The sequence below is a fragment of the Anopheles gambiae genome, chromosome 2, assembly GCF_943734735.2.
Source record: "Anopheles gambiae chromosome 2, idAnoGambNW_F1_1, whole genome shotgun sequence".
Classification (NCBI taxonomy): Eukaryota; Metazoa; Arthropoda; class Insecta; order Diptera; family Culicidae; genus Anopheles; species Anopheles gambiae.
This window is the reverse complement of record NC_064601.1, coordinates 33,469,224-33,494,155: the sequence shown is the minus strand read 5'-3', so window position 1 is coordinate 33,494,155 and position 24,932 is coordinate 33,469,224. Positions and strand designations below refer to the sequence as shown.

Genomic DNA, 24,932 nt, shown 5'->3' with positions numbered 1-24,932 from the left:
ATGAAAGAAAAAACCTGCTGGAGCGTTTTCCAGCGGCCCGCGTACACCATCGTAGTGTGCCATCTCTCGCCACGTTCAGTACGCATGTGAGGTCGCTTATCAACGCTTCCTACCATTTTCAGTGCGCTGCAGATTGCAATACTAGGCAGTGGTAGTAGCAGGGCACACATCGGCACAGCTGGCCAGTAAACAGGTGCACAAGTAAACACATAAGCAGAGCCTGTGGATTTGGTGGAGCAATTTTGGAAAGAAAAACGAGTGAAAAAATTTGCAATTACAAAACGACGGCACAAACGCGGAGTACGGAAGGCAACATTTGCGTTTGCAGATTGATTACGGTCGGGTGGCCCAGTGTGTCTGTGTGTTTGTGCGTGTGTGCGTGTAAACGTAACAACCGGACCGGAGAGGAGGGAAGGGAGGCAGAGGCAAAGGTTGGAAGGTTTTTCACAAGTGTCCTTGATTTTTCGAGTGGCATGAAATACGGCCCAGCTTCACCATTCGGTTGGGCGTATGAAAAGCTGCTGCCACTAGCCTGCCTCGATGTGTTTCACTTTCTTCCGGGGTAGTGTGCACTACCGTAAGCAGCGGCAACTTTAGCGAATTGATGAATTAAACCAAGGAAAAGGAAGGTCGTGCGAGGCTTTGGTCGTGGAAGCAGCAGCTGTGAGCAGAAAAGCTCAGTGTATGTGTGTATGTGTGTGTGTGTGGCAGTGTTACAGGAAAAACCCAACGTTCTGAGCGTAAAGAATACAAACACACACACAAATACACATAAAGTTCTGTGCGAAGGTGAAGTTCACAGTGAAGCAGCAGCACCGAGGAGCGTATATGTGTACACGGAGGGACCAGAGTGCGTATCATATGGATGTGGATTGACGGGAGCTGTGTGTAAATTTGGCCAAGTCCCCTTCGCCTCCCTATCAGACACCGAGAGCGCCTCGAAAAATCGAAAATGAATTTTGGCCCGTAGCCTGTACGGAGCTCGGAAGTGTGAAGCAAATCAACCATCTGTGTGTGTCGTACGTGCCCAGCCCCGTTCCATACGGTGCAAAAACGACCTGTCCGAGCAGCAGCAAGCGGGACTGTACCAAACAAAAAGTGTACGGAAAAGTGAAAGGCTTGCTCGGGGAACATGTTTCCCGAAATAAACCCCCCCAGGAAAATGTCGTTCCAAGCAGGTATGGTACATGGAAATTACTTTGCACCCCCCCTTGGTCTATGTGCGTATCTGTGTGTTGTGCATCCCAACCCGCGTTCCGCGGCGCGTTTTGTTTGCTTCCTTACTGCCATCTCTCTCTCTCTATGTGTGTGTGTGTTTTTCCTGTACAATTTTCGCTATTTCTGATTTTTTGAGCCCCTTTTTTCATTAAAAGCTTCATTTTCTGCATTTCGTTTTCTCCTACTGTGTGTACCTCTTTTCCTTGTTGGTTATTGTTTTTGTAAGGAAATTTGAGTATTTTTTTCTTCTATTTTATATTTTTTTCTTCAAGAAAAAGCCTTTTTCTCGTACAAAAAAAGCAACACATTTTCCCATGCACAATTATTGCTGCGCTTTTTTTTCTTCTTCTTCACTTTTTCACTTTCACCCTCGCCCTTAACTCATTTAACGCACCCCTCCATTTCCACATACACACACACACAAACACTAACACCCGTGCACATGCTCGAGATAAAGCTCGTGTGTGCATTGAAACGCTTGTTTTTTCTTCTTTGACCAGCCCACATGTTGAATGTGAGCGTGAACGTCTGTGTAGGCACGTGTGTGTGTATGTGTGTGTGAGCCTGCGTGTGCCAAATTGGTTACTGCGAAGCAGCAGCAAAAGAAGGAAAGGGGAAAAATACAAACAAACAGGCAGCAGAAAACAACACCAACGGCACAGTGGGCCATGATTATCTCACTCGGGCGAGAATGTTTCGTACAAGGCGTCTCCATCACCAGCAGCGCACCCCCTTTTCGACAGAGCAGTGCCCGCCCAGCCGTGTTTTGTTTGTTGATTTTGCCCTTTCGCTGGACACGCTGGCGTACATGAGCAGCTGTTTTTTTTTGCGAGGGAAGTGGGAGAGGGAGTACTGGTGTGGTGTGGAAAGGACAACAACAGGCACCACCACTGTTGGCAAGATGTGTTGCGCATCCGACTGTCGCCATGGGCTTGGTTGGTGCGTTCGATTAACATTCCATGCGTTTGTGAGAGTGTGTGTTTTGTTGTTGTTATGTTTTGTTTTGCACTTGCATTTCCATATTTCCTTTGGAAAGGTCCACCCACCCCCCCCACTGAACACAGCGTGAGTATGTGTGGGTGTGCGCTCGAACGTGAGGATACACGCGAGGAGATGGAGCGGGGGGGGGGGTATTTTTATTGCATTAATTAAAACTGGAAACTTATTTGCCATTCGAGTAGGAAAGTAAACATCGTCCTTGTGGCGATCTACAGGGAGGGAAGAGTGGTAGAGAGCAAAAAGAGAGTAACAAAAGCAGTGAGAAGGAGAAGGAGAGAGGTCGTTTTATTGCCAACGAGTAACGCGACGCCAGACCGACATGGTGCACCATCTTTTGGCCGACGGATGGTACGAATACTTCAAAGGTAAACAATCACACAATAGGAGCCCCTTACCGACCGGGCTGGCGGAATGATGCGAGGGCGAGCGTTGCGGAATAAATGGCAGAGCAATGGGAAAATCAATGCCATGGCGACAATAAAGGCAAGAAAGCGACATAAAAGAGGCGCACGGAGACGCAAAGTTGGTTGTGCAAACTGAACCCGCCCGTTAGTAGTAAATCCTGCCTACTCTGATACTTCGTTTCCGCTTCCAAGTAAGCCACTAGAGTGCGAGAGTGTATGATAGAGCGAGAGACAGAGAGAGTGGAGCAAAAAAAAAGCTTACATGAGATGAGAAGAGCGTCCATAGCGGTGAGATGACCGTATGAGAGCTGTCTGTATGTGTCCGTACTAAGCAAAAGCCAGTGAGCGTGTTTAGATATGGCATTGCGTTATACATGTGTGTGTGTTCACGTACGGGTGCTGCGTGTGTTCCAGGGCTGAGGATAATCTAATCAAGCACCTTGGGGCTTATCCGGTCAGAGTGCGGTCATTCAATCGTGACCAGAAAAGCTCGAGGGGTCGATGTTCGCATTTTAAGCAAAACGCTAGCAAACGAAATTATGAGCAAACGACAGAAGGTCACACTCGCCACCCGGAGCCCCAGCTTTAGTGGACGACGGGATGGGACGGGGGGAGAAGGATATTGGGCTGAAAAATTTCGCAACATATTTCTCCCAACCATTATTGGTCCAGCATCATTCACGACGTTTTCTTTTTTTTATTTATCACTTTTGCGCTCTTGTTTGGGCTAATGTTTCGGGCGAACATCGCTCACCATCATCATCCCGCCGAATCGGGCGAATCGTCAGCCACCAGGCTGCTCCATCGCACCATGTGCACCGTACTGCAATGGTGGGCGCAGATCAGAGCGCGCGTGCTGTGATGGCTTGGTTATGGCTCACCGAGGGTGGTACGGAAAATTGGGCGGCATTTCATGCTCACGGCACATCAAACGCATGCAAAAAGCTGTTCTTGCTTGTTTTCTTTCGTTTTCTCTCCCTCTATCTCTCTCTCTCTCTCTCTCTCTCTCTCTCTCTCTCTCTCTCTCTCTCTCCCTCGCGTGCGCTAGATAAGAGTTAGTTTCTTTTTAAAAGGTATGCTCCTCGCAAGCTTGTGATGGTGAGTTGCTGACGTCAGCAGTGGGCTATCACGGTGCCGGCAGATGGCTTATTCTTGCCTCAGACAGGAGAGAACATAAACTTGTTGATAAGAAGCAGCTTTGGTGGTGGCAGTAGTATGGGAACATGATTTGCATGATAAGATGAAACGAAAATTGCACTTTCTATTTGTGTGAGCTTTTTTGTCCTTTAAAGCTTTTTTTGTCGTTTAAAGCTTACAGCACTCAATGGACACGCAGGAACACTTTGCCCCAATTGTGCACACAGATTTGCTTTTCCATGTTATAATCAATAATAATAATAACAATAATAATAATAATAATAATAATATAATAATAATAATAATAATAATAATAATAATAATAATAATAAATATGCGCCTTTTTTTTGGTATACACATCGAAACACATTTACATAGAGAAATTGTAATAATTTCCTTCCGAAATTTAAGGTTAACCCAAAAATACAAAAAAAAAACATGTAAATAGTACTCACATTAATAACTCTCCCTTGCAAGCATCCTCCCACACCATTTGCGGCCGTACCGCAGCTTCCGCTTTCCGTTTCAAACGTTACCTCTGTATGTGTGAGTGTGTGTATGTGTGTTTAGTAAATGTTTGTTCTTGTTCTTTCGTCCTCCCGTGTCGATCGCTCGATCGCTCACCACCTGCTGTCTTCCTGCGCTGTGTTTGGCCGCCCGTCTGGTTCTGTCGTCCGGTGCTGTTCAAAACTTCCTGCTATCTTGTGTTTGTTTGTTTGTTATCCTTTACTCCTAACCTATCAACCTCTGCTCCCTTGCTGTATGTTTCTATTTCGTATTTTCCGATTTTGGTGGTCTCATTTTGCGGCACTGTTCGCACTAAACTAAAAAAAAAAACAAACAAACCGTATCTAAACATGTATGTTCCCTCATTGGACACTCCAAACCCTAATTCTCCCCACCGCCCCACCTTTGCGCCATTTCCCTCAACCATTTCCCCACCAGATCCGGTCGATTTTAAAGAAAAGCTCATAGCGGCAGTGAAGAAAGAGGTCAAACAGGTGATGGAGGAAGCCGTCACCAAGAAGTACATACACGAAGAGTCTTGCTCGGTAACGGCCCTGTGCGCTGCGGTCGAGGCCTGCCTCAGCCAGGGGCTGCGAAGGCGAGCCCTCGGACTGTTCAAGACATCCTCCACCACCGCCCTGCTGCACAAGGTGGCCAAGGTGAGTATCCCACTGTATTCGCTCGCTCTGTTCTTTCCCCCCACCACCCCGCTTCCCTCACCCAAATGCTTCACTGCTTGCGCCAGTGATCATCGCCCCCCATGTCCATCCCTGTCCTGTTTTCACAAGCGAGAACCGACTGCATATTGTGGCATTATGTATTTATTTATTTTCGTTTTTTTTTGTAACAAAAGTAGAGAGCTTTCGATCATCTGTTTTACGTAGACGTTCTGTAGCCATTCGTTCTGTTTTTTTCATGGTTTGATTTGTTTTATGCCGGGGTAACCGTGCCAAGCAGTAAAGACATAAGTACAACAAATCCCCTTCCAGTCCAGTGTAGTGTGTGTGTGTGTGTGGGCCCTCGGTTATAAGGGTTCGGTCCCGCGTGTATAACATCCCTGTGTAACAGCTAGATCAACAAACATGTAAGCAAAGGCAGCAAAAGCGCTTAGCCGTCATTTAAATTGGTTTCTGATGCTCAGTTGAATCTGGTGCTTTACTTCCTTAGTTCGAGACTTCGATCCGTTTCTTTGTAGCCGCTGGTTTTGTTTCGTTGTTTTGGTTTCGTTCTATGGCTCCAACATGTTCTATATAAGCTTTCCTACACCTACACAAACGCATACACATTACCCTCATTTTTGGCGCTATCGGTAACTCGTTGGATTTAGGAGTTGATTAGAGATTACTACTATTGGGTGCTGTTTGTTTTGTTTCAATGTTTGTACGGTAGATCGTTAGACAAAAACCGTGGATTAGATTCACGTCGCTTTGTAACAAAATTGTTTGGATTTTTTTATAAATTACCCGCCCACCAGCCCAACAATTGCTATCTCCGTGCCGGAAAGCTCGCCCATCGTTGCAATGTGTAACAGTCACAACCCTCTGTACACTCTGACCTTGTATCATACGTACTGTGTCGAAGATAAGTCTCTCACTGCCCTCTCAAAAAAACCTAAAGAGAAAGTTGTGAAAAGTTGTAATGTGGTTCCGAATTTCCATACGTATTATTCCACGAATGTACAGAACGCAGTTATGCCGAACCACGCGTAGAATCCCATTGTCCAACTGCTGCTTTAATTTCAACTGAATCGTTTCTAAATAGAACCCCTATATACCACATACGCAACGCACAAACGTTATTTTTCCATGCTCTCTCCCTCCTCCTCTTCCTCCTTCGCCGCTCTTGCAGCACTGTCCCGAGGCGGCCTGCATCAGTAGGAAGGTGCAGGACATCGAAAACAGTGACCCGAACAAACGATCCTCGTCCAGCAGCGACAGCACAAACAAGCCGCCGATCCTGAAGAAGGGCAGCAGCAACTCGGTCTCGACCACGACACCACCACAGACACCGCCAGTCGTCAAGTAAGCGGCACACCCAGCAAAGCCCACTCCCCCAGGGTCCAGCAATCGCCTGTAATCGTGTTCGTGGGCACTTTGCCTTTCCGTTCTTCTTCTCTTCCTCTCACCCAGATATCTCTGGATCCGGTTGGCACTGTACGAGAAGAAGCTGTCCCGCATCATCGACCATCTCGTGTCGAACGCAACGCGCTACTACGAGCGCGATTCACTCGTCGCCGATCCGGACTACGGCTCGATACTGAGCTCGCTGCTCGTTGGGCCCTGTGCGCTCGACTACTCGCGCGCCAAAACTGCCGACCACTTCTGGACCGATCCGCCGGCCGACGAGCTCGTCCAGCGGCACCGTATCAGCTCGAGCAATCCGACGCCACCGGCGTACCGGCGCCCGATGCTGAACTTCAAGCGCAGCCTCCACACCAGCTCCGAGGAGGGCAGCATGGCGTCGTTCAAGTCGAACAGTCTGGCGTCCGCCTCGAAGGACTACGTGGAATCGTTGCATCAGAACTCGCGCGCCACCCTACTGTACGGCAAGAACAATGTGCTCGTGCTGCCGGTAATTTATTGTTATTTACTCCTCAATCAGTGTCTTGCGGAGGGTTTTGCTTGGACACTTACTGTGCCAAAATGCACACTTAAGCTAACATACTAACAGAACTTTGAAGCTATCATTGGAGCAATAATGGAAGACAATTCGTTTTCAAATTGTGGAATCCAAAAAAATCTTCGGCTTACAGTGAAATTTGTATTGGTCAGAGGATGCCATGCTTTTCCCGTGGTTTTTTGCAAAGTGTATGAATTCCAGGTGGTCTCGTCCCATACAACTAATTTCGGAATCAAAAAAAGCTCCTTTTGGCAGAATGGGTGAAATGAATTTCCTTAGGAACCGATCGCTTTGTTCTTAGCAACATATACGTAGTACACATTGGTGTCCTTATCGACGGCATTATTTTCATACAAAAATAGATTTTATTCAGTTCAGATTTGGTTTAGCATACAAGAAGAAATATTTTGTGTGTGTTTTAAAGGTATTTCAGTGCAAATAACGAAAATTCTAAGATTGTTTGTGTATTCGGCAAGTCGCCAGAAAACTTGTTTGGGGAAAAGTTTTCACCCATGCTGGCAAAAAGTGACGTTCAAATTTGATCATAAAAAACAGTCTTTGAACAGCCCACCTGGTTTTCATACACTTGGGTTTTTTGTATCTTCTTCTTCTTAATTACAAAAACCATTCTTGGTCAAAGCCTGTCTTGTATCACTCTAATGTACTTGGCTTTCAGTGGCTTCTTGGTTACTCATAGCAGGATAGTCAGTCATACGTATGGGGGAAAGGTATATTCGGGACTTGAACCCGCGACGGGCATGTTGTTAAGTGGTTACGAGTTGACGACTGTACCACGAGGCCGGGATTTTTGGATTCTTGGATAGCGACGGCTTCATTCAACATGAATACAGGGTTTCGAATCATATAATGGACTACTTGATCCACTCGGTGGAATGTTTGAAATGGTAAGGGGATGTTTGCAACGTTGCTATGGAGGTTTGCAAGCATATAGGGGAATATGTCATTTGCTTAGGAGAAGTGTACAAAACAGCTATGGAGTTTTGCATCCAGCTATGGAGCGCTCGGTTGTAGCGCTGTAGAAATTTATCTAAAAAAATATTTAAAAGCACTGCGTGATGATTTAAATGTTTTGGGTGATTAAACATATGTTTCTGGTATTGTCATGCAACATAATAATTAAGTTTTAAATTGAATTTGTTATTTAAACAATATTCTTTGTTACATTCTTTACTCTACTATTTCTTCTTTGCGGCAACATTTTTCCTCATAGTTAAACATGAATTTTTAAATAATGTTCATCATAGTTCTCCTACCTAGTAATCAAATTACCCCCCTTCTTTAATCACCCGCGTTAAATTTAGAACCCACTAAGAACCAGCATGAAATTCCAGAAAATAGTAAAGACTATGTCAAACGATTTCTTGCAAAACTTTGACATTACGCTCAAGAATCATCATTGTTAAATACGTATGAAAATGTTGATGATGTAAAAAAAAGTAGAATTGGGTGTTGAATCGGATAGGACGTAGTGAAAATTTAGTCCAAATAAATATTATTACGGATTAACCACTATTTCGTTCTCATGATCCTAAAACATGTGTTTAATCACCCCAAACATTTAAATCATCACGCGGTGCTTTTAAATTTTTTTTTTTTTTTGATAAATTTCTACAGCGCTACATCCGAGCGCTCCATAGCTGGATGCAACACTCCATAGCTGTTTTGCACACTTCTCCTAAGTGTTTGACAGATTCCCCTATATGCATGCAAACCTCCATAGCAACGTTGCAAACATCCCCTTACCATTTCAAACATTCCACCGAGTGGATCAAGTAGTCCATTATATGATTAGAAACCCTGTATCTCTCTAAGATGACGGTCTCTTGTAGATTCACCATAGAGAAATTTCACTGTATGTTGAAGCTTTCAAAGCATTCGATTAATACGTACAGCAGAACAATTTGCTCGAGAATGCAGATCTCAACAGTTGACGCAACCTCAGATTTTTTTAATAGCATAAATATTAAATTTTCTAGAATATAGACTCTATTGCTTGGCATCTTATTAACGGTTGTCCGCAAAACTTAACGTCTAATAAATAGTCAAATTGTTGAGTTATTGCTATTCTGAAGAATATGCTAGTTATTGCTTTGAAGTTGTGCTTATATGCTTTGAGTTTGAAGTTGTGCTCGAGTTTGAATGCAAAAACTGCGTAGAGCACAAGTAAGTTTAGCTTTACCTGCTAAGTGATTTGGGCGCAAGGAAATGCCTAGCCTCTATTCTCCATAATCAAAGCTGCAAATGAGTTCAGCATATTTTTTTAACCGAACAGTTTACCCCTAATTGAGATACACCTCTAGCGATGCATATCATTTCCTTGGGATAATTTTGAAGTTTGTTTTCCCTTGTTGCCGTTATTATTGTTTTGAAGCGCAGCTTTTACTCGGGACGTTGGATACCTTCAACGAAATATCCTGCAAATCTTAAATAGGTCACCATATGGTGAGAACAGATATGAATCACACTCCAAAATAGCTTGTACCACATACCATGTACCGGGATATAAGATTTTGGGATAGATTGCGTCTTTTATGTATAAAATTAGTCTAATTACGAATCCTCACGGATCTAGCGGCTTTGCTGATTGTTGTTTGGCAGTAAATGCGATAGCAACAAGCAGTACACTTGGATCCTGGAAATGAAGAGTGAAAGTAAATGTGATTTTTTTTTTGTTAATGATTTTTTGTTCATTAAATGAGCCTTAAGGATTTGCAAATAGTTTTATAAAATACCGCTAATAATCTTAACAAACAATTAGCTAGAATTATTGGAATGAACTACCTCTTCCTCTTTCTCTTCCATTCTCTCGCTCGCTCTCTCTCTCTCTCTTTCTCTGTTTGCTGAGTACAGAAGGACGTCAGCGAACCAATGCCCGGCTATCTCAGCCTGCATCAGACGGTACAATCGCTCACGATCAAGTGGACGCCGAACCAGCTGATGAACGGGTACACCGAGTCGGAGAACATCGACAAAAGCTCGTACTGGGCGTACGCGCTGAACGTGAACGTGGACGAGATCGTGTACGTGCACTGCCATCAGGCGCGCGGTGGCGACACCGGCGGCACCATCATCCTCGTCGGCCAGGACGGTGTCCAGCGACCGCCGATACACTTCCCCGAAGGTGGCCATATGGCGGCATTCCTGAGCTGTCTCGAAACAGGTAATGATCGCCATCGTTTCAGATTTGGGGTCCAGTGGTTCATTTGATTGTGCCCTTTCGTGCAGGTCTTCTCCCACACGGGCAGCTGGATCCGCCACTGTGGTCCCAGCGGGGCATTGGACGCATCTTCCCCTGGCCGCAGAAGTCGCGCCGCCGACCGCTTCCATCGCTGCTCGAGACGAACGACGAGATGCCGATCGATTACGTGTTCCGCGTGGTCAACAAAGGCAACACGGATGAGTTCTGTAAGTGGTCAGAGTGGGTTTTTACCGATCGTTGCTTGTGTGTGACGCATAATTTTTTTTCCTTCTTTTCCCGACAGTGGCAACACATTCCATACTGGAGCTGGGGCGCACCAGTCCCCGCTACCGTGCCCAGCTGAGCAGCTGCTCAACGAACGAAAGTAGCGACTGCTCCAGCAAAAGTCTCTCGATCGACGCCATGTCCATTGACAGTCCGAATGTAAGTCCGCAGCAAGTTGCATTCCTCTCAGCATCCACTAATCGACTTCACTATTTCGTTTCGTTCTCGAACAGCCCCAGACAACCCAATCCACCAGCATTGCGCTCGTCTGCAGCACGATGAAGCGGCAGATCATTTCGCGCGCCTTCTACGGCTGGCTGGCGTACTGTCGCCATCTGTCCACCGTTCGCACCCACCTGTCCGGGCTGGTGAACGGGCGCATCACGCCGGAAACCGGGGCCGAGCAGGGGCTGACGCGATCGCGCTGGGAAAGCCTGCACGACGGCAACGGTGTCGTGGCGGACGATCAGGAGGTGTACCGGTTAGTGTACTACGGCGGCGTCGAGCACGACATCCGGAAGGAGGTGTGGCCGTACCTGCTCGGCCACTACAGCTTTGGCAGCACGCCGGACGAGCGGGCCGAGCTGGACGAGACGGCCAAACACTACTACGAAACGACCATGAGCGAATGGCTGGCGGTGGAAGCGATCGTGCGCCAGCGGGACAAGGAGAAGACGGCGGTGGCCGTGGCGAAGCTGAGCTCGGGTAGCGGCAGCATGGAAAACCGGAGCAAAACGCTCGACCAAGACGCCGACGGGGAGCAGGGGGAGGGAGAGGACGAGGAGGAAGAGATGGAAAACGAGGTGTTCGAGGAGAATGGGTTCTCCGACATGTCCGAGCCGGAGGTGGAGGGCGAGGAGCGGTCGGACGCGAAGGTGCAGCTGACGAAGGAGACGATCACGCTGCCGGTGGTGGCGCAGGACGCCCTCACCGTCGAGACGGCCGGGGGTGCGGGCGCCGCAGAGTCGGCCGATCGTGGAGAGGAGCAGGAGCAGGAGCAAGACTTTGACAGCAACAAGAGTTCGCCGTCGGACTCGTCGTACGCGACGGTTGGCAACGATTTCATCGACGTGGCGGACATTATCTCGCCGATGGGCGAGGAGGACTCGGGAGGCGCTCGATCGCTCGGGGCGGTAGAGCGCATGCAGGAGGGCGAGGACGAGGATGGGGTTACGTCGGGCGAGGGGGGCGCGGGGCCGGACGAGGAGGAGGACGAACCGGACTCGCCGAAGTCGCTCGAGCAGCCGCGCGCCGTCATCGTGACCGATGCGTCGATCGACGTGACCATGCTGCTGCCGGGCGAGGTGCGCGAGCTGAACAACAACCACACGCTGTCGACGCTGGCGGAGGAGGGGGGCAACCAGCAGCAGCCGGCGCTGGACTCGCTGCAAGAGCCCAAATCGGCCTGCGTGTCACCGGCCAGCTCGAACGGGGGCATCTATAGTGTAGGTGTTTGTTGGCTGTGGCTGTCACCGATGTCACTGATCGCTCACGAAATGGGCGTCTTCCTTCCTTCCAGAGCGAGCTGCTGGAGTCGTTCGGGCTGAACCTGCATCGCATCGAGAAGGACGTCCAGCGGTGCGACCGTAACTACTGGTACTTTGCCAACGAAAACTTGGACAAGCTGCGCAATGTCATATGCACGTGAGTAGAGCCATGCCATGGTGACGATGTTGGATGATTGTGGGGTTGTTTTTCTTTTGGCATCTGCATCAGATACGTCTGGGAGCATCTGGACGTGGGGTACATGCAGGGCATGTGCGATCTCGTCGCTCCACTCCTGGTCATCTTCGACGATGAGTCGCTGAGCTACGGCTGCTTTTGCCGCTTCATGGAGCGCATGATTGAAAACTTCCCGAACGGCGGTGCGATGGATATGCACTTTGCTAACATGAGGTAAGTAGGCGACGACCCTGCCGAAGACGCCGACACACGCGACTTGTATCCGCTCGCTCTTACCCTGCTTTGCTTTGCGCAGATCGCTGATACAGATCCTGGACTCGGAAATGTACGATCTGATGCACGCGCACGGTGACTACACGCACTTCTACTTCTGCTATCGCTGGTTCCTGCTCGACTTCAAGCGCGAGCTGATCTACGCCGACATCTTCTCCGTGTGGGAGGTGATCTGGGCGGCCAAGCACGTCGCGTCCGCACACTTTGTGCTGTTTCTGGCGCTGGCCCTGCTCGAGACGTACCGTGACATCATCCTGTCGAACAGTATGGACTTTACGGACATTATTAAATTTTTCAACGGTATGGTAACAAGTAGCTCTGTCCGTTAGGTCCCCTTCTCTTACAATCTCGCTTTCTCCCTTTCCAGAAATGGCCGAACGGCACAACACACCCTCCGTTTTGAAGCTGGCCCGAAGCTTGGTGCTACAGCTGCAAACGATCATTGAAAACAAGTAAAAAAGGTGTGACGTAGTCGCACTACAGTCAGCCAGCACCGAAGAAGGCGTGCAACAGTATACAAGGAAGCTGCTGCAAGCGTTACACGTTGTACAACAATGGCCAACGCGTGCAGTTATCTCCCGCGGGAGTAAAGGGAGTAGTAGACAAATGTACTGTATCTACTTTTAAAGGCAGAGCGAATACAACTCCTACCCATCCTAAATTGAAAGCTAAAAAAGGTGGAAGATAAGCGGTAGATCAAATTTATACTTATCGAACAATTATAAGGCGACAAAGAGTCCTCTCCAACTTACCCATGAAAGGTGGACTCTTTCACGATGTTTTAGAGGTGCTCCTTCCCATCTGACTGTCCGTCTGTCTGTCTATCTGTCTGTTAGTCTGTGTAATGTCACTGTTTAGCACTTTTGGACAGTTTGTTTGTACTTTTTGTAGCTGTCTCCTGTTGATGCGTTGTCGACAGCGTGTCGTTAAGTTGCTTTCCGTTGTCGTTGTTGTCGCCATTGCTGTTGTCGACTCCGTTAGGAGTGTTTTCTTTACGAAAATATAATTATATGAAAGCACACACAAACACAAACACACACACACACACACACACACACACACTTTAGAGTAGCTGGTGCTTCACTCTGTTAAGCAGACGTAGTGTTGTAAAACTTTAGTGCCATCCCACCATAAATACACACACACACAAACACACAGACCATTCCGTGGCCAAGCTGATCAAAAGTATATAGGGGGGTAGCCCAAGCCAATCAGCTAAAGTGGTATGGTGGTGGCAGCTAAGGTATCATAAAAGAGAACATAAAAGTACATGCTAAACCCATAAAGCGGTGAGTTAAGTTCGTTGCGTACAACACTAACAAACAATAACAACAATAACAAAAAAGCATCTTCAACTTTTGTTTCACATTTCGTAGAGTTCCCTATAGTGTGAGTGTCTAAAAGTCTTAATAGCAAAACAAGAGCAAAACAAAACAAAGATAAACAAACTACTTCAAAATATAGCAGTATAAATTAGTGATTGAACAAAAAAAAAAAATACAAAAAGGGAAATGAAACACAAAAACATGATACAAACAAACAAACAAACAAAAATCCACTACAATATCCAATGCAATTGAATCTTATGATGAATCGTACTAAAAAAATGGTACAACAAGAAAAAAAAAACAAGACAGAAATATAATGAATGCAAGAAGAAGTAAAAACACAGCAAGTTATACTGTTTTAGACCTACGTAAGCAAAACTATTGTTGGTAACGATGTAATCAATTATATTTACCAGTATTAGTTGCACTTTGCGTACATTAGCTTTTCTTTACTACCATCACCGGTAGCGTTGTGTGGTTTAACCGGGGGTACACATTTAATCAAACTCGTACAAAAGCCTGCCGCCAGGAGTCTCACAGCTCGCCACTCTTTTCCGTGCATAATTTGTTTCTCTCTTTCATTAATTACCAAACACAAACTCATAAAATCAATGGAATTTGTACTGCAATTGTCATAATCACAATCATAAACAAAACTGCTAAAACTCGATGATGACCCTCTGGTTAGCACAGTTTTACAGGGATCGCTTCTCTAGCCGGCTCAACATCGTAAACAAGGTCTTTGAAAGAGAACAGGTCGATGCGTTTAGAGTAAATTGACAGAAAGCCATGGGAAAATTTTGACAGTTAAATTGAACATTGTCTATGTTTAGCGATGTACGTTACTATGGAGTGAATGTGAGTTTTGTTCAGCATTTTGCACTCATTTCCTTTTATAATATTATAAGAATTATAATCTAATTGGAATTAGCCGGTCTCGTAGTACAGTCGTCAACTCGTACGGCTTAACAACATGCCCGTCATGGGTTCAAGCCCCAACTAGACCGTACGTAGGACTGACTATTCTGCTATGGGGGGTAATCCAAAAGTCACTGAAAGCCAATCCCATAAGTGGTATAGGTAGACGTTGACCGACAACGGTTGTTGTGCCAAAGAAGAAGAAGAAATTTAATTGAAAGTAAATAGAACTTCTTTTACCCAGTTGGAACATGTACTGTGCTGGTCACGGAATGGCAAACAATGAAAAAGGTTATCACAATGTTTCTGAGTCCGAGAGTAGACTGCAATTACTTCTCCTTTATTCTCCAGAAGTGGTTGACCGCAAGAAATTTAACCAATATAATCTTCCTAATAGTAAATTCGTCCACTTTTCCGCGTTAACTATTAGCCGTTTGTTTGTAAACATTTTTCATGAAACTGTCAAAGCCGAGCTGAAAATGGCAACCTAGCAACGGGCTATGCATCGATCGGTTCTCCTTAATAGACCTTGATCATAAATTTACCATTTTCAATACAATTTAAACATTATGAATTGTGTGTCGATATAGATCCTAACAACCAGTGACCGATCGTTTGAATTATCATTTCCAAAGAAATAAAATCAACATGCTGTCTCATTCTGTCAGTTCCGATTGTTCTGTTGGTTAGAAAGAGGAAGCAAGTTAGTTTTGTTCCTTTCGGTTAATATCTTTGAAATTTGTTTTACGGATATGATTTTTTTCCCCTAAGGCGTTGAGATGGTCTGAGTAGCCCTGTATTAGCATAGGACGCAAAAGTGTACCATTGTAAACGAATTACACCTAAGAAGAAGGAGAAGAAAAAAAAACATGCAACTATTCTGACACAATATTCTTAGCAAGAATAGTGCATGCAAAAGTGCAGTTGCAAACTGCAAATGCAACTCACCTGCACACAAACACACAAACACACACACATACACTCGAAAAGAAGGAGCCGTTGGAGCTGAGAACAAACCAAAAAAGCTGACAAAGTCAAGGGCGGCATACAGCCGGAGCATTTTGAAACCGTTTTGGAAGGCGTGGGCGTCGCGGCGAGACGAGATGGATACGAGCAGGCGACAACCACTGCAGAGCAGCTGGTACTGTGCACATCATATATTTGTGTAGTCAATGTTGATGATACTGAAAGTGTTTTCATATAAGGGTATAATTACATTCTGCTACAGAATGGCATTTAGAAACAAAGAAAAAACAAACAAACATCCTAAAAATCTACTACGGCAGGACAGAGTGCATAATAAGGACCAAAGTCCTTGCGAGAGGGAGAGATAAACGAAGAGGGAAGCAGAGAGAGAGAGAGAGAGAGAGAGAGCGAGAGTACACCATAGGGTATTCTTTTATTTTGTGACAAAGAAAATACAAACCCAGCAAATGCGGCTAGCGCTATGGCCCGTATTTACAGGTACATTACAGAAATAAAGGTATTCTATCCTATTAAGTACAGCCAGCGTTCTTTCATTAACTTCGATCGTCCAGTTTCTGTTTAATTTAAGTGTTACACTTTATTCGCCACCGGCTCCACCGACTCAGTTTGCGTGTGCCGCTGCTTTCGGGGTTCGCAGGTACGCCCGCCGATAGAAATCGCTAAACATCAGCAGCATAAAGATGTTCTGCATGCCCACGAACCACATGACCGCCCGCGGATACCCACAGTCCACACCGAGCACGATCGGCCGGAAGAAGTGAACCACATTGTACGCAAACTGCGCCATCTGCAGTAGCGTAACGTACCGCTTCCAGCTCGCACCGCGCACCGCTTCCGGCCGGTAGATCGTGAGAAAGAAGTAAAAGTACATGACCGCGTGCACGAACGTGTTCAGCATGCCGAGCATAAAGCAGTGCCCACCGGACAGATAGCGCAAAAACAGCGAAGCCGACAGCGCCATGATCGTGTGATGGTACACGTGCAGAAACGTCACGTGCGATTGTTTCTTGCGCAGCACGAAAAACACGGTATCGGCCAGATCGAGGATCTTGAGCAGGAAGTACGCGTAGGCCAGATACATCTCGTCCATCGATTGGTCGCTACGGTCCAGGCGCAGCGGCTGACAGACGAAGGAGAAGTTGTACGTCCGCAGGTACCTTACGCCCTGCGAGGAGCACAGAGAGAAGGGGATCACTATCAATTTTAGTGCAGGAAATGTCCGCGCGCCGCTCCCGCCGGTTGTGCTTACCATCGCGAATGTCCACACGTTGGCAGCGACCTGGGCCAGATTGTAGGCGCAAAGGAAGCGGCGCATCTCGAACGGCTTCCGGTTGGCCATCAGCTTGGGGCCGAGATCGAGCACAAAGTACAGGTACGCACCCGTTATCAGTGGAACCGTCCAGACGGAGCGCAGCAGCGGCAGTTCCACCACACGCTCATCTACGGTTCATTGAAACGGAGCATTGATTGAAAGAGTTGGAAGGACCTGTCACCCGACAAACTATTCCACCCCCTTGTACCTGTTTTGTCCACGAGGTAGCTGTACCCGCTGTAGATCGAGCGTATGATCAACGCCATCGTGAACCGTATCGCGTAGGGAATGGGAAGTAAGGAACTGCCAGGTACTCTCCGCACGGCGGCAGCACGCAAGTGAGACTGACACCGCACGGTGCCCGATACTTTGTAGCACTGCTTTATCGCACCAGCGGTGGACAATTAATTAACCATACAACGAACGCCGGGTACAAATAATATCGTCACTGTGTGACGTAGTGCCAGATCGGCGCCAGACGTATTCTAACCGCGTGGTTCGAGTGTGCGCTTTTTTGCGCGCGGGCGCACGCGTGCGCTCTCGTTTCGCTTTGCGCAGAAGGGAGCTTTTTGCTTTCGCGCGTTGCAACGCTTTGGAGGAAAAGGTATGGCAATGAACCGATGCGAAAACTTACAACCACGCAGGGAAGAGTGTGTGCGTGCGCGCGCGTTTGTCTTTCACAAGGGTTGTATTAAGGGGAACAGTTTTCATTTGCAATGATTGAGCGTTATTCATTAATTTTCGACGGCCTTGGCCTACATATTAATGTACGCGATCGTGATATAAAAGTAGTCACTTTAAGGCTTCGATTTGTTCTCGGTTAAGCCTCTAGGGGAGCTTGAACACAGAGCTTGGTAGCATCGGAAAGACTCAAACGGGCGCTAGAAGCGATTTGCGATTGCAAAAAGGAAAGCAAAACGCGGAGCGAAAAAATGGCCATATTAAGCCTCTGTTCAGAGGGCTCGTTATGCGATCACAGAATGATTCCCATGCTGCAAAAAAACAAGAATTTGGCAAACATTTACGAGCTTTGCGTGCCTTTTTTGTGGCCATTAAGTGCAACATTCAGTGAATTAGGGGCTGAAATTATGCTTTTATTTGAACCGCAAAGAGCATTCAGTTAAGTGTGTTTTATTTTAGTCTCTAAACACTCCGTTAGAACTCTATTAATTCCTGCCCAGAGAAGAATTGCAACAAAAAAGGGCAATAACACCGCACAAATGGAGTGACCACGTGGTCCTTTAAGAAGAGCATGAACATTTGCAAAAAAACGACACTAAAAGAACATCCCAAAAAACCCGTAACTCGACAAGGGCACAACTAATGCTAATCCTGGCCAAATGTGGCGCTGGCCGACATTCCCAATACGCTGGCCGTACGGCGAACGAGGTAAAGGTTACCGGTGCCATCGGTTTCGTATGGGGTCTCGGGCCCAAACCACACCGGAACCACAGTGTCCGTCACAGTGACGTCGGCAATTTTCGGCTCTCCAAAGGAACTCCAATGCCGCTTCAGAAGGGGAAATTGTATAATGAGTTGTAATTAATTGTCGTTCAATAGGGGCACTTACATGCCCGGGTGCTACAACACCCCTTTGGGTGACAGTGGACACAACAACAACAACAACAACGCCTGCTTTTCAGCGTTCGGATAGCGTTTTCGGGGTGGGCGAATGAAAGGGCGAGAATTGGAAATTGTAATTAGCAATCGAAGTTGGCGCTGTGTGCTGTCACACTGCTTTGACATTGAACCGGTACGCTTGCATTCGTGTCCACGTCGTTGTTCACGCGCTTTTGTTTTCTTTTATTTTTTTTTACTTGTTTCAGTCATTGTATTTTGATTTAATTTTTCCTATTAGTTTTTTTTCCTTGGTTCATTAGTCGCTGTTGGTGCATTCACACACACACACACACACACTCACGAAACTTAAATTTGTACGATTGGTTCGATGTTTTTGTATTTTGGTTTTGACCTGAGCGAAAGGTCGCCCCTTGATGGTCGGTGGCGTTGCAGTCCCCCCGCCATTCCCTTGTAAGTGAAGTCAATGGACTTGCTGCTGCTGCTGCTGCTGCTACTACTACCGTACGCCCTACTGCTCTTTCCGCTTCACGACGTACGACTTAATGTAAAAGTCCATAAACAGGCCGAGGATGAAGAGGGCCTGCAGGAACCCGACCCCCATCCAGAAGCGCGGGAACTTGCACTCGCGATTAAAGAACAGCGGTATGCCGAAGTGGAACGCGAGGTGAACGAACTGCAGCAGCTGCATGCGCGTGAGGTGCTTCTTCCACCAACCGCTGTACTGCGAGCCGTACGACGAGACGAAGTAGTACAGATACATGACCGCGTGGACGAGCGTGTTCCAGATGCCGAGCATAATGGCATGCCCGCCCGGTACGTACAGCATGCCGAAGTACGACCCGATCACCATCATGGTGTGATGGTACACGTGCAGGAACGATACGTGCGACTGTTTCTTCCGCAGCACGAAGAACACGGTGTCGGCCAGGTCGAGCACCTTCAGCAGGAAGTAGCTGTAGCTCAGGTACATCTCCTCCATCCCCCGGTAGTCGGACGTGTAGTTGCACACCTGGCAGGAGAAGTTGTAGTCCCGGTACACGACAAACATCTTGATGACCTGCGGGGGAAGGGGAGGAATGAGACCCATAACGGTGACGTTAGTAAACGGCGACTCGTCACCTCCACGAGCCTTCCAACGTGACTTACAATCCACAGAAAGATGACACTGTTAATCAGCACTTGCACTATGTTGTACACCCGGATCACCTTCCGCAGATCGTACGCCTTCCGCTGGGCCATGAACCGAGGGCCCGCGTGCAGCACCCCGTACAGGTAGGTGGCGAGCAGCAGCATCAGCGGCCACGGGCTGCCGGCCAGCGGCAGATGGGCGCTGCGCATATCCCGCCGCTCCACCATGTACTCCCGGTACACGTCGTACATCCGCTCCAGCACGAGCGTCATCGTGGACACTTTGCTGCTTATCCGGTTCTGCACTCCAAAAACACTACGCCCGGGTCCGGGTCAACTGGCGATGGAACGCGGAACGAACCAAAGGAAGAAGAACAATACACCGAACCACTACCGAACTACCCAACTGCCACGTGGCACGTCCACTCGATCCACCAACTTCGACTGAGTAGCCGATGGATAGGTAAGGCGGCTTTTAAATGCTATAAATTTGCAATGCATATCCCCCGGTGAGTCGCCCCCAATGGATAGCAGCACCGTTTGGACACCGCGGCTTAAGAACGTGCGCCTGCTTAGAAGCGGTAGTCGCTTGCTAGAGTGCGCGGCAGTCGCGAGCTGCCGGATTTCGGAACCGAAGGGTTCGGTCCCCTCTTGGTTCGGGAGCGACATTGCGGAGCGGTTACACGGGCACGGATTGTTGTGTGTGTGTGTGTGTGTGTGTGTGTTTTTGTTTTTTCAAACAAATCTTATGTAATGCGTTGTAATGGTGTCACCGTTGGACATTGGCGCTTAGAAAATGGCGCAATCAGTACGCGGAGTTCCCAATTCTGGGCGGCGCGGAAGTGATTTGTGCTCCGATCGTTTTTCTAGCTCGTTGCCACCTTGTTCGCAAGTTCAGTGGTTGTGTTGCAGAAGCGTGGTGGTGAATGTAGAACGTTTTACCTGGTACGGATTTCTTCAACCCTGGTGGTGACAGTGCTTTATTGTGCTTCTAGGGCGTAGCGATGACTGAGGAGGATGACTGGGCGATATACATTGACTGCCTTTGATTACTTCAATGTGTGGCATCATTTTGTGGAATGTCAAAGGACACGGTGAGTAGTTTAGATGGTTTGGAATTGTTCAATTTGTCCCATAAAATGGCCTGAATTTTTCAAAGGTACAACTGAGGAAGATCTTGAAGATCAGATAGAACCTACTTGGAATTGCTTACGTAGGCTTATTTGAGTGGCTAAATCCGTGAAATTTATGTTTATCCACAGGAAGTAGGCCTGGATTACCAGGAAGAGTATGGATATACGTGCAGCTTCATAGGAGGCAGCGTGCATTCATCTATAGTCTCGGAAATGATAGCAACCGTTACACTCGTTCTGCCTACTTGATTTCCGAATTGCCAGCGATAGCATCAAGCATCATTCTTCAAGTTCACTAACTGGAGAGGTATTTTGTATGGTATTTCTAATTCTGTTTGTCTCATTAAAAGGGACAAAAAAACTTTGAGGTATGTCCGCACAAAACACTGACCCTGATGTTCATACAGTTCTGACTCATATTCTGTAGCAAAGTTCTTCGCAACAAACTGTTCGTTCCAGATACCGGCACAGCGTGGTCCGGAGTGCATAAAGATAAACCAATACTACTGGAATAACCTCAACCGGCCAGGTGCAATCTATCGCCCGACCCAACAATTACGGTAACTTCACACGAGCTAGCACCATACCTGCACTTCTCATTGCGCTTTGATGCACTTGCGTCCAGTAATGATGGACACGGATATGGGTACGATATGCCTGCCTTGCAAGTAGGTCATGACCTTGTCCGGTGCGGTCTCGGAAGAGCATCTCTCTCACCCCGCAACTCCAATGCCATGGTAACGCAGCAGGAATCTCTCTCTCCCTCTCTCTCTCTCTCTCTCTCTCTCTCTCTCTCTCTCTCTCTCTCTCTTTCTCTTTCTCGCTATCGCTCTCTCTTCCAGTAACCCGTCCAGACGATAAAAACCAGCAACAAAAACCAGCGTACGCGCCATATTCTACCACATCGCTCGAATGAACGCCAATGCACAAATAACCGACGCCCAAGGTAACAAACAAACCGCGCTTGATGGACTGCGTCTCGCTCTACGCGTCCGAGCGCGCGCGTGTGTGTGTGTGTACGTGTTCCAGCCGAAAAACCGTCACCAAAATAACATTAGATAATAGAAGGCTAATGCGCCGGCATTGCGTGCATGGCGGGAGAGTGAAGAATGCGATGCTGGGTGTGGTGATGGAGAAGGGGTGGCGAGATGGGAGCGGGAGACGCCGCCGCCGCCGCCACCAGCATGAAACCGGAATCAAAATACCGGTTTTTGTATTTATTCATCCGTGCCCCTGACGTTGATGTGAGGTGGCCTGCTGCTGCTGCTGGTTGCTGGCTTGTCCGCCACTGCCAGTGTCTGTTATTCTTCTGCAGACACATCATGGGACGGTTTGTGCTCGAGTGTTTGGCGGTTTGTTTGCTGATAACATTAGTGTGCTGCCAACAAAATGGGACCTTTACGTTTGCCACGTCGGGCGATGGTGGTGGTGGCGGTGGTGCTACGGACACGCCGCCGGGCGTCGACCGATTGCAACGAAGCTCGCAAAAGTTTGCCCTACAGTTTTACCAGGTAAGATGCCGTCCGTTTTGCGGGGGGACGAGTTCGTGTGGTCATGATCGTGATCCCGACCGCGCATCTCACAGTGCGCGTGGATGACCTTGCGCGCGTGATATGGTTCAAGTTTCTGGTTGATGTTTTCTCGTGTTTTCCCTCGGCCACCGTTTCCGTGGACCCGTAGTACGTCACTGAGCTGGTCGACTACAATCCAAACGTAACGACGACGAACATAATCGTGTCACCGTTTTCGGCCTGGAATCTGCTGACCTTGATAACGGAAGGCGCCTCCGGTCGGACACTGGACGAGCTGCTGGTCGCACTCGACGTGCAGCAGCAGGAGCAGATCCGTAACTACTACAAACCGTTCGCCCAAAGCTTCAGGTAAGAAGGTCGAACATTCACACACACTTACACGCACATATGCCAAAAATGAGGTGTTAACGATTTTCGTCAATCGCTTTGGGGACATTTTTTCACAGCCTACTCGATCGAGATGTACAGCTGGCAGCGGCCCAGTACGTCATCACGGACGAAAATCGCCCCGTGTCGAAGGACTTTGAATCCGCTTTGGATACCTTCTACAGCCCCAGCGTGCTGCAGCCGATGAACTTTGCCAACCGCAGCCTAACGTACGAACGGGTGAACCGGCTCGTTTCGGACGCCACGCAAGGACAGATCCCGAAGGCGATCGAAATGAGCGATCTTGAGGATGCGCGACTGATCATGCTTTCGGTGCTGTTCTTCCAAGGACAGTGGACGGTAGGTACCCTTGCCGGAACCCGCCTTTATTGCGACATTCCGTTTGATTTCCCTCAATCATACGTTTCCTCCAGATTCCGTTCAATCGATCGTTCACCACCAACGTTCCGTTTTACGACGAGAACGAGCAACCGATCGGTATGGTGGAGATGATGTTTCAGAGAGGCATTTTCCCGTTTGCCGGGTACAAGGAGCTGGACGCACAGATCCTGGAGCTACCGTACGGTGCGAATCGCCGGCTGAGCATGCTGCTGATCATGCCGCGCAAAGGCGTACCGCTGGTGGAGGTGATCCGCAAGCTGGCCGCATACGGCATCGACCGTGTGTTCGACGAACTCGACCGCAGCTTGGTGGACTTTGACGACGACGAGGTGGAGGTACATTTGCCCAAGTTTGAGTTTAACTCTGACTACAATTTGATACCGATTTTGAATCAAGTAAGTGAACAGGAATGATGTATGCTCAAGTGCTTCCCATCTTAACGCTTAACACGCTTCATTCCTCCACTTGCAGATGGGTATCAGGGAAGCGTTCGATTCCGGTGTGGCCAACTTTGACAAAATATCGGACCTAAACGCAATTTACATTAGCAGCGTTATACAGCAAACCAAAATCGTCGTCAACGAGGAGGGAACGATGACGGCTGCCGTCACGACGGGCGTTTTTGCTAACAAGGCAACGCCGCCACGCTTCCTAGCCAACCGTCCGTTCGGTTTCATGATCGTTAACCGGCAGCAACGGACGATCCTGTTTGCTGGACAAGTGAAGCGACCGAATTTGGTTTAGCGCGCCCTAACGCTATCTGCGTCGCAGTGAGCACTTTCGGAATGGAAGCATGAAGACAAAATGAATAAAAAAAGGGGGAGAAGTATTAGTTAATAATATCTATTGTTTTCGCATTAGCTTAGGTACGGGTCGATGTCTCGCTCCATTCGATCGGACTCGGTTTCCGCTCCAACGGCACACGCCAACAGTGTGTTGATGTTCTTCTCCTCTCCCGCACCGTACACGTATCCATTCGCTTTGTCGATCGCGTTCTTAAGCCTCAGCAAACTTTGCTCACGCTTGGTGTCGAGCAGCAGAAAGGACACCAGGCTGTAATCCTCCACCATGGACACGATGGCCGCATTGAGCTGTTTGAATTTCTTCCCCATCCGGCTCGTGTCCATGCATTCCAGCAGGTGGCTAAGGTCCAGCACCTCCGTGTAGTACTCCACATTGAACGGAAGCTTCGCCTCGTGCTCTCTCAGCTGGTCCGCTTTGCTCAGCACATTCACGTGCGGTAGCCCCATCTGTAGCATGGTGTGCAGGGAGAGCAGCAGGCAGGAGATGAATTTGTACGGTTCCACACAGTAGTGCGACTCGACCAGATGCACGGTGCAGAGATGGTAGCCGAGCTGCTCGAGCTTGGTGAAAATATTCTTCAGCGCATTGTTGTGCGTAAACAGTTCCACCTGGCCCGGGCAGTCGAAGATGAAGTAGTTGCAGTCGAGCGCCTTGAGCTGATCGAGCAGCCACTGAAAGTTTGTCTCGAGGAATTCCACACAGTAGATCAGTGCTCCGTTCGGTCCGAGCCCAAACTGTTCCATCGCGTCCTGCACGGTGATGAGCTGCATGATGTCCACAGCGCTGGTGTATTCCATGTTGTCGTTGGCCGGGTCTAGGTTCACCACCACCGCTTTGCGGCCGATTTTTTCCAGAAACTGTTGCATTTTGTGGCAGTAGCTTGTTTTGCCCGCTCCGGGCGGACCTATTACGAGCTGCCCATAGAGTGGCGCCTGTGTTCGCAGCTTTACCAGGCCACTTTGCATGATTTTTTCCTGCTGGTCGTGGGGAAAGTGCACCGAAAACTGGCTTTGTTTACAAATGAACAGCTTGTTGTGACAGCTGCAGCAGCTGCTTTGACATTTCCGATGTGGTCCACGGCACAGGGTGCCTCGTGTGACTCGAAACAAAACTTCCG

General features: G+C 48.0%; 4 protein-coding genes across 6 annotated transcripts; 2 read left to right on the top strand and 2 right to left on the bottom strand.

The window, feature by feature from the left end:
- The first annotated feature begins 34 nt into the window (after window positions 1-34).
- On the top strand, window positions 35-16,070 carry LOC1273870 (small G protein signaling modulator 2). Its single transcript, XM_061663613.1, has 12 exons — window positions 35-1,178; window positions 4,704-4,924; window positions 6,114-6,286; window positions 6,395-6,836; window positions 9,756-10,065; window positions 10,131-10,310; window positions 10,388-10,527; window positions 10,602-11,813; window positions 11,888-12,012; window positions 12,085-12,264; window positions 12,347-12,624; window positions 12,692-16,070. Exons 1-12 carry the CDS (start codon window positions 1,133-1,135, stop codon window positions 12,778-12,780), a joined length of 3,396 nt encoding a protein of 1,131 aa, XP_061519597.1. The 5' UTR covers window positions 35-1,132; the 3' UTR covers window positions 12,781-16,070.
- A 44-nt stretch (window positions 16,071-16,114) lies between these two features.
- Window positions 16,115-20,166, bottom strand: LOC4577197 (uncharacterized). Its single transcript, XM_312895.5, has 5 exons — window positions 19,597-20,166; window positions 18,962-19,507; window positions 17,078-17,264; window positions 16,807-16,997; window positions 16,115-16,722 (listed from the first exon to the last, which is right to left on the bottom strand). The coding sequence occupies exons 1-5, from the start codon at window positions 19,849-19,851 to the stop codon at window positions 16,159-16,161; spliced, it is 1,743 nt and encodes a 580-aa protein (XP_312895.4). The 5' UTR covers window positions 19,852-20,166; the 3' UTR covers window positions 16,115-16,158.
- Window positions 20,095-23,853, top strand: LOC1273865 (serine protease inhibitor 77Ba). Of its 3 annotated transcripts, none has more exons than XM_061663632.1 (8): window positions 20,095-20,672; window positions 20,841-21,079; window positions 21,171-21,271; window positions 21,554-22,222; window positions 22,392-22,591; window positions 22,690-22,969; window positions 23,044-23,406; window positions 23,483-23,853. In XM_061663632.1, exons 4-8 carry the CDS (start codon window positions 21,860-21,862, stop codon window positions 23,753-23,755), a joined length of 1,479 nt encoding a protein of 492 aa, XP_061519616.1. In that variant the 5' UTR covers window positions 20,095-20,672; window positions 20,841-21,079; window positions 21,171-21,271; window positions 21,554-21,859; the 3' UTR covers window positions 23,756-23,853. The 3 variants fall into 3 exon arrangements, with proteins under 3 accessions (XP_061519616.1, XP_061519615.1, XP_312891.5); XM_061663631.1 differs by having other exon boundaries at window positions 20,162-20,672; window positions 21,171-21,379; XM_312891.4 differs by having other exon boundaries at window positions 20,353-21,079.
- On the bottom strand, window positions 23,839-24,873 carry LOC1273864 (GPN-loop GTPase 2). The gene has a single exon (XM_312890.5). The coding sequence runs from the start codon at window positions 24,778-24,780 to the stop codon at window positions 23,869-23,871; it is 912 nt and encodes a 303-aa protein (XP_312890.5). The 5' UTR covers window positions 24,781-24,873; the 3' UTR covers window positions 23,839-23,868.
- Window positions 24,874-24,932: the final 59 nt, after the last annotated feature.